This window comes from Onychostruthus taczanowskii, unplaced genomic scaffold (genome assembly GCF_017590055.1).
Source record: "Onychostruthus taczanowskii isolate IOZ18803 unplaced genomic scaffold, ASM1759005v1 scaffold199, whole genome shotgun sequence".
NCBI classification, from domain to species: domain Eukaryota; kingdom Metazoa; phylum Chordata; class Aves; order Passeriformes; family Passeridae; genus Onychostruthus; species Onychostruthus taczanowskii.
In genome coordinates this window covers 117,114-134,273 of record NW_024499228.1, presented here as the reverse complement: position 1 = coordinate 134,273, position 17,160 = coordinate 117,114, and the positions used below count along the sequence as shown (strand labels likewise).

At 41.5% G+C, this 17,160-nt stretch overlaps 1 protein-coding gene across 4 annotated transcripts in view; it reads left to right on the top strand.

The window, feature by feature from the left end:
• Nucleotides 1-14,324: 14,324 nt before the first annotated feature.
• Nucleotides 14,325-17,160, top strand: part of DISP1 (dispatched RND transporter family member 1) — an 87,984-nt gene continuing 85,148 nt past the window's right edge. The window contains exon 1 of one of the 4 annotated variants that reach the window (XM_041402403.1): nt 14,325-14,439. In XM_041402403.1, the coding sequence (XP_041258337.1) occupies nt 14,345-14,439 (95 nt within the window). In that variant the 5' untranslated portion in view covers nt 14,325-14,344. Of the gene's footprint in view, nt 14,488-17,160 lie in introns of all 4 variants that reach the window. The other 3 variants (XM_041402407.1, XM_041402405.1, XM_041402406.1) reach the window with 3 other exon arrangements.

Below are 17,160 nucleotides of genomic sequence, written 5' to 3'. Positions count from 1 at the left end.
ATAGAATAATGGAACAAATTAATTAACATGTGTTGCTTTTCAAGACAAATTTTATTTACTTGTAGCTGAAATCCTGTTTCAAACATTGGATGGTTTTGCCAAAAAATAAGCTGGAGACTGTTAAGTTTGCAAAGGAGAGAGAGCTGTGAGGCAGCTTTCTCTTCTGGTTTTCTTGGGTAGTAGCAGGAATTACTATAAATAGGATATAGATTAACTGTCCAATATGCTTAAGAATATGAGTGAATGAACTGAAAGTTTCAGTGAATCTGGAAACTCAGCAGCCATGTTCCTTCTCTTATATCTCCCTGTAGTAATTTTTAAGAGTGAGGTTTTTTGAGTCGTGACTTTTTAATATTCTAATGCTGCAAGAGCCTGGTTTTGTGGCCTCTCTCTGGTTTTAGAGGCTCTCATGGCTAAGCCTGCAAATCTTGTTGGTGTAAATAATCTTTAAAAATTTGTGCCCCATCTGAAGCAGGACAGAACTGCAGCTGAATAAAATATGGAGTGCTGGGCCCTCTGTTTTGTGTTTTAAGAAAAGCGGTGCTTGTCTTTAATCTACTGTAAACCAAACCATTAAGCTCTTTGTAGGATTTCTATTTAAATACCTTCCTCCATGTATTTAAATACTCTTCCTCCATGTTTCGTGTTCCTGAGTTTTCGGTAGTTACTCTCTATCCAGCGTATGACACATGTACAGCTGAGGGACTGAACCTGGCCCTTGGATGCTAATGCCTGCCTCTCTCTGGATTTGGTAGAGGAGTTTTGCCTGTCAGCCTAGGGATGGTGTTTGGTCACTTGGATGTTCAGCATGGAGCCGTGGTGTGTCTGTAACAATGATAGTCATTTGTACAGCAAACAGGAAAATGGATCCCTGTGTCTGTGTAGAATAGAGACAACTTTGCACTTCAGAATTTTCTTGTCTTGCAAATTTGGTACAGTACAATATGCTTGTAAATACTCCTTCCTGTCATTTTGTTGCACTGATTTCAGTACTGTGCTATGGGTAAGGTTTTAATGGGAAACATTACTAAAATGTATTTTTAATTGTCTGTGTGTAAAACAAACTCCTGTCTCTGCCTTTAGTATTGGGGAACATGAGAGGAGGCACTAGCTCATCTGTCTTCCATGGGAATTCCAAAAGGTGAAGACTTTCTGTCTGTTGGCTGCAGGGTGAAACATTTCATCCCACCCCTGTGTCCTGTATCTAAACTGAAGTTTCAGCATTAACATAAATCCTATTCATTAACATAAATCCTATTCATCCTATCTCTAAAAAGATTCTGTCTCTAAAGATCACTCTTAAATTACCATAGTAGCATAAGTTGCTTTTTTTTTTTTTTTTCCTTTTTCTGTTTTTTCCCCTGTCACTGGCCCAGCTGAGGGAGGAATAAAGCACAGTGAGTAAGACTGGCATGGAAAAGCTCCTGCAGTGTGTACCTATCTCCAAGTTGTGAGTGCAGTGTAAAGGCCTTTCCACAGTGATCCTTGGCTTGTCTCAGACCTTTCCCTGCTGGTGATGCTCTCAAATTCAGCAAAGGTAACCCTGGCAACCCAGGGTACACTTGATTAGCTTTTTATGTAGGAAGGCCTCCCTCCTTTGGTGTTGGTGCCTTCATGGATTACAAGCGTCCAGAAGCCATCCTGTACTCTGAGTAATCCCACTTCAATGGAATCAGCTCTCAGATCACTGACCGAGCAGCCTTACTTTGTGAAGACAGTCACCATGCAATCTTAACCTTCATAGTTGTAAAATTTGTATATAGCCACGAATTTCAGAATACCATTTAAAATAAACCATCTTCAAATACCGTGTTTTGTTTCATTATTTAAAATTTTACATACAGTAGCAAGAAAGAGGCTCTGTCTTGATTGCTACTTTCTGCAATTTAATGCAACTTTGTTATTATAGAGAATACTTAATCCTTGCTTAAAGAAAGACTTAAATAAGGAAGATCCATGAATTGGGTGCCTATGGAAGTAGTTACTACAATGAAACATGTTAAATCCCGAGGCAGGAAGAGAAGAGATGGGCTTTCCAAATTCTGGTTGAGAAAAAAATAAAGTAATTAGGCAGAATGTCTTATGGCTGTGCAAAATCCCAGTACTTGCCAAGGTCTGTGACACTGTGGGATTTTCTGTTATACTATGTCAAGGGGGTTCTTTGGGGGTAACTTCTCTGATATTCTGGATGAAGCCTCACTAGCACAGCAGGCTCAGTCTTCACTGTCTGAACCAGACATGCATCTGCTGCTGTCTCCAGGAGTCCCATCTGTCTCTCAGAGCCATGTGGTGGTCTTTAATAATTTTGTTTCATGCTTCCAATCTTCCTGTCTGGCTTTCCCAAAGACGGACTCGTTTGCAATGTCTGTGTTGATGGCCCCTGGAATGTAAGGCTGCCCTTGCTTTGTTGAGTTGCTCTCAAATCTCAAGGTCAGGGACCTTGTGCGCTGTAACACCTGGACCCTCTCATCTGCTTGCCATGCTTCCCCAGTTTCTGCCAGCACCGCTTAGTCAATACCTTCTCCCCAAACATTGTCAAAACCTGCGTAACAGCACCAACAGAGCCTTCTGGAATGGATTGACAATTCCCACAGGACCCTGCTGGAGTGATGGCCACCAAGGGGCAGCAGAGCTTGTGTTTTCATGCTGTTTTTCCACACAGCTGCCCAGCACAGTGTGCACCCAGGAACAGCACTGCAGCTTTAAAATGGAAAGAAGTGTCACAAGTTACACCTTCTACATAATTTCATGTGGAACATCTCTGTAATTACTGACAGGAGGGCATTCAGGAGCCCATGCATGCTCTGTGACCAGGAGAGCAGCTACCCCTTCATTGAGGACATTGCCAAGGCCATGGAGCAGGAGCACTGACAAACACAGATGATCTCTTGCCCTGTGTCCCGGCAGCTGCTCTGTCCCAGGACCTGGCAGCCTCTCTAGGGCATCTGCCCTTTGGGAAGAAGATGCTGTGTACATCTCTGTGTGTGGAGGATCAGTAACAGGACATCACGCCATGATCAATATGATCAAGTGAAGCCAATTTATTACAAAAAGCAAGCTATATTTATACTGGTTTCTTTTGTTCACGCCTCAAACTAATGATTGGTTAAATCCTTTTACGTATGCATTTTAATATTTCAGTTAATTTTACGTAGTCTTTCTTCAAGTGTCTTGCTGCAGTTTTCTTGTCTGCCTTTGCATCCTGAAATGTCTGCTTCTGAGTGTGTTCTTCTTTTGTGTCCTTCAAGGGCACAGTGGCCTTACTCAGTTTCTATGAAGGGTGGATTGTGCATATGCTGTACATGTCCATTGTCCTGCAAAAAACTCTCAACATCTGTGGGGTTTCTCCAGGGTCCTGGGCTGGGTTTCCGTGGCAAGGATTTGAAGTGGGAAGGTTGCAGGGCAGCTTCTGTGAGCAGCAGCTACCTTCATGTTGGCCAGAGCCCATTCCAGCCAGCCCCAAGATAGAGACACTGCTGGCCGAAGCTGTGTTCATCAGTTGCCTGCTCATGGCTGTGGGGAAAGGGCCATGAGGTAGACAGTGAGGCCTTAGGCAGCTGGAAATGTGACCCAAGGGCTTCTCTCCTTTGCACACTGCCCTGCCAGCATGCTCCAGTGGGCTGGGGGTGCACAGGAGGCTGTTGGGGGACACAGTGGGGCAACTGACCCCCAGTGACCAGAGGGATTTCCCACAGCATATGATGCCATGCTCAGGAGTCAAACCATGGGGATGGAGGTTGGCAGGGGCTCCCTTGGCTCAGAAACTGGCTGGGCATCAGTTTGTTGTTTTCTTGGGTTTCAAGGTTTTTTTCTCCCTCTTCTTTGTGTTTGTTTTTTTGTTTGGTTGGTTTGGTTTAATTTAGTTAAACTGCTTTTATCTCAACCCACCAGTGTTTTTACCTTTCTGATTCTCTCCCCCAGGGCTAAGAAACGAGTGAGTGGCTGTGTGGTGCTCAGCTGCCAAGCAGGGATAAATCATGACAGTCCACTGTAAAACCATAACAGCAGTGTCCTGTGCAAACAACATCTGAATGATGAGACACAAGCAGCATCTGCAGATCAGGACTGCAGCAGGAAACAGGAGCTTTAGCTGTGGATGTCTAGAAAAATCACGAGTATGACAAGAAATCTCCACACAGGAAAACATCAGTATTAAAAATGGAGACAGTCACAAATACAGGAATTGTGGTACTCACGAAGACCACCAAGTGAGTCTTCCTGTAGCCACATTTAATGACACAACTGAGGTTGATGTGAACCTTTCATCTGGAGAGCTCAGTCACCAAGTTGTGAATCTGTAGAATAAAACATGGAACTTTGCCATTTTTGTCATTTGGTTTGATAAACTGGCAAACAGGATACAGGTGATGTATCTCCAAGACTTGGTTCTTACCAAACTCAGTGTATAGCTGTTGCATACACTAACTAGTCTATCAAAACCTGCCACCCATGCTAGGATTATTTAAAGTGAATAATATATTAGCTGAATTGGTCCAGTCTGAGGAGATAAATTAATCAATTAAAAGAGGCTACAGGTTTTCTTTGCAAGGTGGTAGATCATATATTGCAAGATGAATGATACAGAATTGTGTTCACAGATTAACTTGTTTTTATGCTCAAAATTAAAGCTTTCTTCTTTCCATAGTTCACAGTTGGAGTCTGTATCTCTGGTTTGGGACAGTCTGAATTGCAACCACTTAATTCCTTAGGAAGTTAAAGTTTTTTCTTTCCTTTTTTAAAAAAATTTGATATGATTGATTAATTTACTTTAAGGATGGATTAACTGGAATGCAATAACTACTCAAGCAACAAAGCTAGCATATTGCTATTTCTCCTTCTTTTAATACTTACTGGTGGTGTCTAAAGGGATTATCACCAGGATTTAAAACCCTTGATGATTTGTAAAATTAGCTATTTTGTTTTGTTCAAATGATACAAACTCTATCAATACAATTCAGACTACATTGCATAGTATCAGCCCATCAGCTTTTTCCAAAGGTTACATTTTTCTGTATCCACAAAGGAGCTTTTGCATGCCCAGATGCAGACTTTTTGGATAAAAACAGCAGAAAACCATGGTTTTCACACAGGTAGACAGCAATCAGTGTGTGGTATGTTAGGTATGGTATGAAGTTGTCGGGACCCAGGAATTCCTCTGGCTGCCCTGTGTGATTCAAGACCCTGGCAAGGGGCTCAGAGACCTTGGCATGGAGTCAAAAACACCTGTGCCTTTGATTTTAGTCCATGGAAAAAATTACCAACTTTGTGTGAAGATTTACAAGCCACAAGAGTTTGAGTAGAATGATAGTTAATTTGTCACAGGGTGAAAAAGTAGAATTTTGGGGTTTTAGAATGGGGGTTCAAGAGGCAAGATGGAGGAATCTGGGCATGTCCTATCCTTCTTCTTCTTGCCCTCTTCTGCTGTGATGGTGACACTTCTTGATTGGTTTAGAGTAGAGACAGACTGTCTAACATAGGTGATAGGTATTGGAAAATTATTGTAAATAAAGTACATGTAGTTCTTAGTATAAAAAGTTAATACCACCCGAAAGGCAGGCAGTGTGTGCCACAACCAGACCTGCAGGACAGATCTCAGCAGGTCAGAGAAAGAATGTAATAGGTAAGAAAAAAGAAACAACCTTGAAAAGCAGAACCAACGAATCTCAACTTCTTCGGTCATGGGGCTGGGAAAAAAGAGACTTTCTAATACCTTGGGGGTCATCACAACCACGGAAACCTAAGATGAAGTTTGTGCAAACTTCACAGTTAGACCACTGTGGTAGAAAGCACTTGCAGAAAAATAAGAATAGGATGATTCTAATCAAGGGTGGACCAAGAAAGATCAAGTCATTCTTGCCAGGTTTGTTAAATTTGAGTCATGTATCACTAGGTTTAGTCAGCCTGACTAAGGACTTTCTTGCTCCTGTATTTCAAACCGCATAAACTTTTAAGTATTAATGAATTGACCAGAAAAAGAATCCACGTAAAGCTTAACATCGGATTACATGAATTCCTGTGAAAAGTACTGTAATACATGGTAGATCCTTAGGAATGTAAGAGGAAATTAATGAACAGAGAAAGGGGAAAATGTTGAACTCAAAGCCACACATTAAAATTCAAACCATTTGCTTTTGGCAACACAGCTTTAATAACCTCCATGCTGTAACTATTAATGGAAAAGCCTTTCTACTGGCAAGGCAGATACAAAATCTCCCTGCAGTTTCCACAATCTCTTCTGTCTCCTGCTGAAAGAAAAATCTTGGTAAGAAAACACTTTCTGGGGAGAATTCCAGGTAAATATGACAGAGTTATTGAATGACATGTCTGAAATGAGCCATCAAGAACTGCCACTGGGTTTCACCTCTTCCCCTCCATCAGCTCAGAGAACATCCTGACCAAGTGCACATGGGCAGCACAGCCTGTGGAGGTAACCAAGGGCATCCACCTACTGCAGGAATTCTGAGACACAAATAATTGTGTGTCCCTATGTTCAGTTGTGGGGAGTTCTGATTTACAATTTACACAGACTTGGCTCTTTCTACCCAACGGATGCAATTTGCCTGTTTTTAATATCATGTGGGGATAAGCACAACAGAAATAATAATCAAGTAAAAGATAGGGGGTTTAGGTGCTTTAAAAAACAAATAGAAATTGCATTTGTGACCGTGGAGATATTGATATTGATATAGGTACAGCAATAACCTTCAGACTGCTCCTCACTGCCACACAGAGTTGGGATGCATGTACAGGCAGGTTTCAAGGAAAAATAGTGCATTAGATTGAAACCTGCACTGGGTCTGCAGTTTTAAATGGTGCTATACAAGGAAACCTTCCCTAGAATTTCATGTGTCCAGCCTTTCTTTTGGATAAGGTAAATAATGCATAGTTAGAGTGCAGGAACAATTGATTTGCAAATTGTTAATAAATAAATACTAATAAAATGAGATAAATTTAACAGATTCTTGAATGCCAATGTAAAGTTTGGAACCCAGTGCTGGGTATGCAAAGAACTGCTGAGGGACCTGGCCTGAAAAAGCTCCCCCTGCATGTTGCAAGAAACAGTCTCAGCCATGACTGATTTTAATGCAAATGAGTTGATATAAATAAAGCAGATCTTTTCTCTTCCCTCGCAATTTTATTTTACTCATTTACAGTTAGTCCAGAACTCAGACCTAGAAGAGCATGAAAAATTTACCACTGACTGAAAATAAAATTGTTTAAATGGAACATTTGATTCTTCCTGGCCTGATTACAGGAATACAAATAAGAAATTATTCTGTGGAAATCAATGTGTCTGTAGGAAAGTAATCACAGTATAACCATGAAAATCTATCACCCTGTGAGATACAAGATTGCCATAAATAAATGTTGGTCTATTCCCCTCGTTTCCACTTTCCATGAACAACACTGGAATGTGAAGTCAAACTCGGTGTGTTCTAACCTGGCACTGCAAATAAGGTCTTCCTGGTGCTCCTGGACACTCTGCTGTCACAGGCACCTGCCCAAGTGTGTGTTGGGGGAGAGGGACACAAAGCCACAAGATTTCCCAGCAGGATGGTGCCCAGGAAGAGGCAGGGGTGCCATTCCTCAGCAACAGCCATGGCAAAAAACTGGACATGGTGTGGAGAGAAAGCTAATGAGGACAACCACACTGGCTGTGCAGAAAAGAGCATTTGAGGGTCCTTGGACATACTACAAAGCCATTCTCTCCAGGGTAAAAACAGTCAACCAGCAGCTTTTATGACCTTATGCCAGGCAACCTCTTCTACATAAAACAGAAATTAGTTGAGCCTTAATGTGCATATTTGCAATAGGTAATATCCCAAATTCAGCCTGATCCAAGAGTTAGGTGAAAATTTTTTGATGGGTCACTAACTTCATGACACTGTACAGCATTAACTTTGTCTAACCATAAAGGACCTATGGGAATGTAGATTACACAAAACTCTTCCCAGAACCTTCTTAATCTCTAAACCTTTTTCCTGTCACCAGTTCTCTGAAAGTCCCTAAAGTGTGTGGTTCTGTTGCAAGACTCCTGGTTCTGTAAGTGGTGTTTGCTCTTGGGATAATGTAAGGTAACTCCAATTATCCTTTACTTATTCCTACCAGTAAGAAAACAACCTGCCCTGCTTTGTTATACTGCTAGACTGGTTACTGATAGCTGCAACAATGGTGCTGCACAGGACATTCAGCTGATCCAAGGTAAGTCCCAGGACTTCTTGAGGAAGCACCTCATGGATGATCAGCTGGGTGAAATTTTGTAACTAAGGATGCATGAAATCTGTGGTGGAGTTTTTCTACCAATAAAATTCTACACAAAATATGGGATTTTTTTAATGTGAAGGTAACAGATTATGGATTTTGTAATTTAAATTCAGTTTTCATTACCTATCAAAGAAGGGGTCCCAAAAGTTGTTGAAACTTGCAACTGTCTAAATCTGTATTTGATGTTCAAGTTAGCCAGTTTAACTTTAGAGAATAATCACACATAGGCTCTTGCAATTTAGGTGCAACACAACTTCCCTGAAAGCCTGAAGTGTCAGCTTGTGCTAGTTTGTGTTTTAAAGTGAATGTCTGCTTTGGAAAAGTGGTATCTGAAACTGGTAGTGTAGTTTTGCAAGTTTTAGGTGTGATACAACTGAATTTTAGAACAGGACCTCAGCTCTGGCAGCATATTCTGAGATCTTACCCTTGAGCTTGATTCTTGTCCATAAAATTCTATTCTTATTTCTCTTTAACAAGACTTAAATTTGAACCTTTGATACATAAACCTGTTTAACAGCAGGTTTGCTTAGTGGACGGAGTAACTTGAGAGGAAAAGGCTAGCACAGGAGTTCAGACTCTTTAAACATGAGCCAGAGGTGATTGCAGCTCACCCTCCCTGCTCTTGCAGCTGCTTGCAGCTCTTTGCTGCTAAAGCAAAACTGATTCATTTGTAAAATGTAACAGCAAATTTGCTGATGGTGTTTCCACACTGTTGCTTTTCGAGATTTATTTTAACAATGTTTTGTGGCTTCTGATACTGCAAATGTGTTGTCGCTATTCACCATATAAGCTACAGGCACAAATCAGCCCAATGTGATGGAGTCTCATTGCAAGGTAAGTGGAAGCACTGGGACAATTATAAATTTTTAAGTATTTCTAATAGAAGACACCTACATTAGTTGCCCTTTATTTCATAAATGTTTTACTGGTTTATCTTCAGGAACATGGAGATAGTGGAGAAAGCTCTGAGGGAAATGACATGGACTTTTTTGAGTAATAAAAGACACCTTGGGGTACAGAGTGTTTGTTGAAAATCAATAAAGAATACAATGTTTTTCTCACAACATGCTTTTGCAAATATGAATTTAGTTTCAGAATGTGACCCAAAAAGTGTCTCAACAACTAAACACTGATTGTTGTTTTCCCAATATATCTCTGATTAAAGTAATTTAATAGGCTAGGAGTGAATTCTTACCCACTTGGGGCACAAGACATCCCCTCCCTTTGCCCAGCCAGCAAGATTTGATGTGAAGTAGAGAAAAAACCACAGTCATGGAAAAGAAAGGGAGTTTTGTGAGGAAGAACATGACCTCAGTGGCATCTACTGCTTTATTTAAGCTAAAGGGATCGCTGGAGCTTGTCATCTGATTCCCATTAACTGAAGCTCTTATTTTCTGATGCATGGGTCTTGGAGCTGTCATTAGCTAATGACTTCTCAACACGGCAAACTTCCTGCTTGGGCCATTACAAAGGAATTCAATATCCTGATGTCCCTAAACCAGCCTGCAGAATCCTCTTTCGGTCTGGGCAAATGCATTTATTTTTTTTTCTCATTCCTCAAAGTAACCAAGAGGAAACAAAAAGAACTTTGGCTGACTGGAAACATGTAAAATTTACCTATATTCAGCAAAGCAAGTAGTTTAACATTAAAAATAGTGATTTTCTTAATTCTTGCACTCCAGGGTCCATATTTTTGTTGTAGATTGAAGCGTTGGTCAGTATCCATAAAGAAGACAGATTTGCTTTATAGATCAACAAATCTAATAACAGATGAATACTTTTATCCTAGTTGATACGCTGCTGCAGTAATCTCCTATGAGATACTTAATATTGTCCCAAGCTACTCTTGGTTACACATTTTTTGTTTGCTGGTATGCCTGAAGAAAGTGAGGGGAACCACTGGATTGTGTAAAGTACTATACAAGACAAGTTTTCTGGACATGCTTTGAAAGAGATATTTATATTATACTTTTGCCTGACATTTTCATGGTAGCTGAGAAAAAGCATGCCCAAAATTTGGGTTTACATGGGCCTGTGTGGTTTCAGCTAGCTAAACAGAATAAACAAAATTTTCCAGATGCTGGGCTGTCAGTTAAAAATGCAAATCAGTGTTAACACTGTTGCCTTCCCTACATTTTTCCTTTTCCCTCCTTCTTTTTTTTTAAAAAAAGTCTGAGTGTAATGGTTTACAGCATGGGGATATTTAGAAAGGTAATATATCATCCCAAAAGCTGTTCTCTCTCTCAGCTAGGGAAAAGCAAGACAGAAATACAATCACTGAAAGCAGAGGTTTCATTCATCCACATGCAAATTGCCACCATAAGCCATGTTTGAGTCTGAGACAAGATTGGAAATTACACAACCTCCAAAGCAAAACTGGGAGCTCAGTCTTTTTCTGCATAACATGTGTTGTGAATGATTGAAAGTTGTTAATTTTTCATCTCTCTCTCTCACCAACCAGCTGCTGAGTGTCTCATTTCCTTGGTGTTTCTGCTTTTTCCTAAGTTCAGAATTGGAGAGTTGAATTTGTCACTTTGACCACTGTATAAACCAATGGTCAGGCTCAATAAGTGCTCCAGCTAAGATAGCACGCTCCACAGGCCTGGCTGCACTGCTGGATGAAATATCAAAACTGAAATTATTTCCATTACACAGAACTGCTGTCTTATCATAATTCTGTTGCACATTAAGTCCCAGGATTTGAGAAGGAAATTCTGTGGTCAAAGCAGTGGAATTTATTCCCATTAGTTATTCTAGTTATTCTCTGCAGGGTTTTGTAAAAATTTTTGGTGGTTTTTGGTGGTTTTTTTCCTTCTTTTAATTTCACTTCTCTTTAGAATCATATGCCCACTGGAGAGAGAACTTTTACAGCTATGCTGTTCCTTGTTCATGTTCTGAATGACATCTTTCAGTGAGAGCTCTGACTTTTTTTGTTTCAGCTAAGGCTGCTAGCACTGTCTAGGGAAGGCTACTGTCCTGACTGTACATGATAAACCTTGGGAAGGAACAGCTATTTCCCTCATTAGTTTTGATGTTTCACTGCAAGGCAGAAAATGCCCACACTGCCCCTTTGCTCGCAGAGCTGTGTTTGTCTTTTCTCTGAGTTCATAAGTAAGTAAAGCATAAGGAGGCCTGCGGTCAGCAATTTCTGTCTGGGTCATATCCACAGGAGGCTCCATTTCCACCCCATCCAAGCTTTTGGCAGACTTGGGCAGTCTTCTGCAGCTTAAGGATTGACAAGTTGTCTCTGGCTACTGCTGAAAGACAGATATTTTCTAGTTGTTGACAAAAAAGAATGAAAAAGAAATTCTGGATCCCAGGCTATGTCCTTGCTAACCATTTAAAATGCTTTTTCTGGAGAATACCCAGTGCTCGTTCATCAAACCTGCAACAAGAGGCTCTACCATAGCATTCCAACAAGTCTGCACTAAATGCTTTGACAAAAAACACACACTCTCTGAAATGAAATCTTATTTACTGTGGTGTTATTAAAGAGCTAAACAAACAGACAAACTCAGAAGGGCTGCTAGAATGTGAGCGGGTGTATAAATAAACTTTGATGCTAATGTCAGTCAATTCTAATTTCTATCCTTTGAAGAAAGTGTGATAAACACAGCTGTCAGAATTGTGATCTAAAATTGCTCTAATTAAATTAGATTTTTACTAGCATGAAAGAATCTTGTTTTGTTTCCTCTTTAGCTGGACCAATTCAGAGAATAGTGACTTTCCAGTTCTTTTCATGGCCAGGTAGGAAAGGTAAGATTTGTTACGTATAAACAAGGATCTGAATATGCACAATTCTATTATATAGAATTCCATATTCATATTCCTTTTGTTGTATTTGCTACCCACAATTAGCATCTTAATTTAGAATCTGAGATCATCAAGGGGGAATTATCTGTACTGGCCACTAAGTGCTTTCTTTGCAGTATTATGGGAGGTGACATAACTCCATCATATGCATCTCTCAAGTTTATGTGTTACAGTAAAAGACAAACAAGGGTGTTTCAAGGTTAAGCACTATTTCACTGCTGATGAGAATAATAACTAGCATCACTGTAGAGAAAGGCATGAAGAGATAAAATATATAAACCTAAAGACAGATGATCTCTGGATAACCTTTAATATTTTGTCTCAAAAATCACCTTGTTCCTTTCTGTAGATGGATAGAAACACCTGTTACTCCAAGCCTTGCAAATTTACTTTGTAAATGAAATTGTGATTTGGCTCAGGTCTGGGGGGCTACTCCTTTTCAGTAGAGCTGAAAATGAAGAAGGTGATAAATTATTTCAGTACTTTTTTAAAATGAGACCACTATTTTCCAAAGCAATCTAATTAATTACAGAGAACAGCATAGCCAAAAGTAAATGACTGATATATATATACATACGCTTGATTTGTCATTGCTATTGATTTTAATTTAATTAATGTCAAAGTGTCAGAATTTAGTGTCTGTGTCAGAATTTAGTACCATAAAAGAAAAACATGAATTATATATCGTTAGATTTATATAGAGAAATGTTATATTAATATACCTTCTACCGGTGCCATCTATCAATTTCCAAAATGCATTAATTATAGCAAATCAATCTGATGAGGAGAAATTTGATTAATTACACCATCTCTTCCGAGCGGGCACTAGATGGCACTGAAAGATAGGAGCTGGGGTGTGGAAATTTCTTGATGTTAGTGCACTTCAGTGGAGGCCCACTACATGAATGATATCCTGTAATTTGTTCTGTGGGGGGAAAAAGGAAGAAAGAAAAGAGTCATAGGAATTACAGAAGCTTTATTGTATGACTCAGTTGTTTCTTGAGTCTATGGAAGAAATTGGTACAATTAGAGGCGAAGTGGCAGAATGCCACTGGCAGGGCTGACAGCAAAGTCCTTTGCAGATGCGAGAAATGGAACTTTCCCCTCTCTCTTGGTCATATTGTTTCACAGAAAAATCTCCTCCAGAATATATATGCTCCCTCCCTGTCACCACAGCGCTCCTTGAGTGCAATTCTAGCCCCAAACATGACAGTGTTAAAAACATCAGCTTTGACAACATTTTATGCTCTGGTTCTGCCCCATCTGACCAAAGGCAAACCTTGGGCTAGTGGAGACACAGCAATGGCTGAGTTCAGGAGGAGTCCTGGGTCAGAACTGGAGATTACAAGCCCTCAATAAAAACCACTCCAAATGAACCCCAGAATTATCAGGGAAGGAGGGGATTGGAGTCTGACTCAGGCTGCAGACTCCGGTTCTCAAACCATCAGCAGACCTGGGTGTTTCACATGCTTCCGAAGGGTTTTTGGAGAACCAATTACCCTCAGAACAGCATGAAAGTGAAACAGCTCATCATGTGCAAGGGATCACTGCAGATTACCCCGCGTGTTACTACGGTTTTAAAAATTACAAAGACATACTTTTTATTCCAACTGCAAAAGAAAGCGCTCAAAGGTTAGGAAGCTCTGTATCTGTATTCTGGCCCATTCTGTGCACTAAATAAGATAGATGCCTTTTGGGACAGAAAAGTATGCAACCATGTAATTAAAAAATTAGGCCTATGTACAAATTGGCACAGCTACGTCTGCAGCAAGCTTTTCCTAGGAATTCAGCACCAGGCTTATCCATATAGATAATGTTGTTTCCTCTGTGCAATTTCATGTGCAATATTGACATGTTTTTAGAGATGAAGGGTGGTCCAGCACATGGACTCTGATCTGTGTCACTGCCTAGGATGGAACTGCCTGGGGGCCAATGTGGCCCTTGCGGTGTAATCTCCTAAGACTAAAGGGGAATCCTTTCAACCCCAGACACGACTTTCCCACAGTTTCGATGTTACATTTTTAAAAGTGTGTCTATTAGGCTGTTGCTCTTTGGGGAGGTTTAGACACGCTCCGTCCATCGCAGCCACTACCCCAGGCACCGGGCGGGCCGCGAGAGGTGGCGCGGGCCCTCACGCCACGCTCAAGATGGCGGCATGCGGTAGCCGGGCCGGGCGCCACGCTCAAGATGGCGGGGACGGCCGCCCCGCCTTTCCCCGCCCCGCCGGCTGTGACTTCCGGAGAGAGCGGGAGAGGGCGTCCGTCCCATGGTAACTGCGCCTCGGTGGGGACGCTGCGGCCGCCTTTCGTTTCCTGCCGCCGCCGCCCGGCCCGCAACGACTGGCAGCCGCCAGGTCGCGAGGTGAGAGGAGCTCGCCGGGCAGTCTCTCCGCGCCGCCGAGGTAACCAGGTCGGGCCGGCGGCGCTGGGGAGGGGGAGGGGGAGGAGGAGGCGGCGGCTGCCCCGTGCTCGTGTAGCGAGGGGGGAAGCCCCGGTCCGGGACAGCGGCGGCCCCGCCGCAGAGAGAGCCCTGCTGGGGGCGGCGGTGCCCTTGTGTCGGCTGAGCTGTACCTTAAAATATCTTGTAAAAATGAATTAGTTATTCACCTTCACTTCTGAATCTTTTGTGTTTATTTTACTGGGACCTGGGGCTTTTTTTTTTTTTTTTCCTTTATTTAAAAGCGTTCGAACACCTGACTTTTTTCTTTCGTTACGGGCTGCGATGTGATCAGCCTTTCGTGTGCTCCTGCCCTTTGTTCAGATACACGGTGCTTGTTTTGTTAGGAGCAAAGACTCCTTGAGAGCAGGTCTACAGGCAGTGGTTTCGAAAGGGAGCTCATTTCCCTTTGTCTTGGGAAATAAGGATACGGTAATTCTCGACTTCTGGTCGCACAACCGATGTTGTGATAAGGTTGCTCATTGCTTCCAGTGGCGGTGGAAAACACTGGAAGTGTTGGAGAGACCATTAGGGCAGAGTTCTGTCCAGGGAAGTGTGGAAGCCTCTTCAGTTTCTGGATTCAGTGCGAGCAACCGGTTCCCATGTTTTCTGTGGCACCTGCATCCAGTGCAGGAGCTCTCGATGTACCCTGCTTTGGGAATGGCTTAGTTCCTGCATCAGGCACAGCTCATCTGCTGGTTCTTCACATCCTCGTCCTAGGAGAGATTGAGAGGATACTAGAAGTTTAATGAAAAACTTTAATGTGAGTAAGGCAATATGACACTCCATCTCTTTTTCTCAGCCTCTGGAGAAGATGGAAAAATAGATTTTTGCAGAGTGATTGATGGTTCAGGTTGTATGGATGCAAATGAGAACCAGCTCTTCAGGAGAGAGATGGAGAGCTGTAGTTACTCAGTGTGTTTGCAGCATATGTGTGATTAAAATGAACAAATGAACAAAATCTCTCTGATCAGACTTGCAAGTAGCTTGTTATAGAATATCTGGCTTGGATAAACCTGTGAAATAGTAACAAACACTTAGGACAAGGCATCTGGGTTGTCTTTATAAAAGCACTTATAAAAGTGCTCAGCTTCAAGAGTGTTGGCTGGTGGAACTACAGGCAAAAATAGGTGCCAGGAAGAAGATAGGATGAATTGAGACTGGAAGGAATAAGGGATTTATCAACTGGATAAAAGAATAAGAGCCTGAAGCAAGCAGCCTGTTGGGATGGGTGTGGAAGAGATCTAGGGTCAAACAGCTAAGGTGAGGCCAGGGAAAAGTGCATTAGAAGAACGTAAATATTTCAAATGTTGGCATGACACTAAGACTGCCAGAGTTCAAGTGTTTGAACAATGCTCTCAGGCACATGGTGTGATTCTTGGGGCTGTCCCATGCAAGTGTTGGACTGGATGATTCTTCTGGTTCTGTTCCAACCCAGGAGATTCTGTGATTTGTAGTATCTTGTGGCAGATATTTAAGCTTGTAATCAAATTTTCACACTATATTAGAATGTATATAACATTTACAGATTGTATTTATTTTACATATATTTATGTTTTTCTTTGAATATAAAATAAATTACTTGTGCTTCTTCAGTTTTTTAGTAGCTCCCAGAAACTCTGACTAGTACTGGGGGGCTGCTGTGCTGATTGCTGAATGCTTGTGTAAATTGAAACACAAATTAAAGAGGCAAACATCCAGGTGGGGGCTTTTTTTCCTAAGTAATTATCTTTAAACGTTAAAGTAAGGAAACAAAACAGCCTTTGACACTCATATTCTGCATCAGAATAGTGGTTGAACTTTTTTGTTGCAGTGTAGGATATTTTGGTGGTCATTAAATAGAAAGAAAAATCAGATTGCACAGGAAGGTTTGTTTCCTCCTTTAGAGTGAAGGGAGTGATATACTGTAGTAATATCATAGTCTAGTTGGAGGACACCGTTATTTTGAAATTAGAAGCTTAAATGTGTATGTTGGTTAGAAGCAGATGGATGTTGAATTGGGGACTTGACACTAGAGTGGTGCCAAGTATGGAAGAGTGCCTTAGGATTTGAAGCCTTGTGCCATCACTCAGGAGGGTATTTTTCCCCCTTTTGAGGGACGCAGTGTATATGTAGGGAATAAAACTCAATGATTGGCTTTTCCCAATTGGCTTTTTTTTTTGGCCTGCTTTTGAACTCACTGTAGCAAAGTTAAGGTTGTTTGCAGGTTATATGAAGTGATAAATAAGGCCACAGTGATGTCTGTTTGCCTTCAAGGCACCTGGGAGAGGGCCGTGTCAATCGTTGGGCTTTCCTGTCTGTAGAGCCAAACCTTTGCTTCAATGGATTTGCCTTCTCCAGGGTAGGGGGAGACACGACTTGAGGATGAAGCTTTCTTAGCAGAGTCTCAACATTGCTGAGAACGGGGTTTTTTTCTCTTCACTTCAATTTTTTTTTCACTCCTTTCCAAATGCACTACCATCACACATTCCTGGCTCTGTTGGAACATGCCATGTGAAGCTGTTTTTGACTGCTCAGAGAATTACTGTAGCAGGAACAAAGGACAGTGATTGGGGAGAAGTGGTCCCAAGGGGCCTTGAGAAGAAAGAGATGGAATTCAGATTAGTAGCCTCCAAAAAAATCTTGCCATAGAAGAGGTGAAAAGCA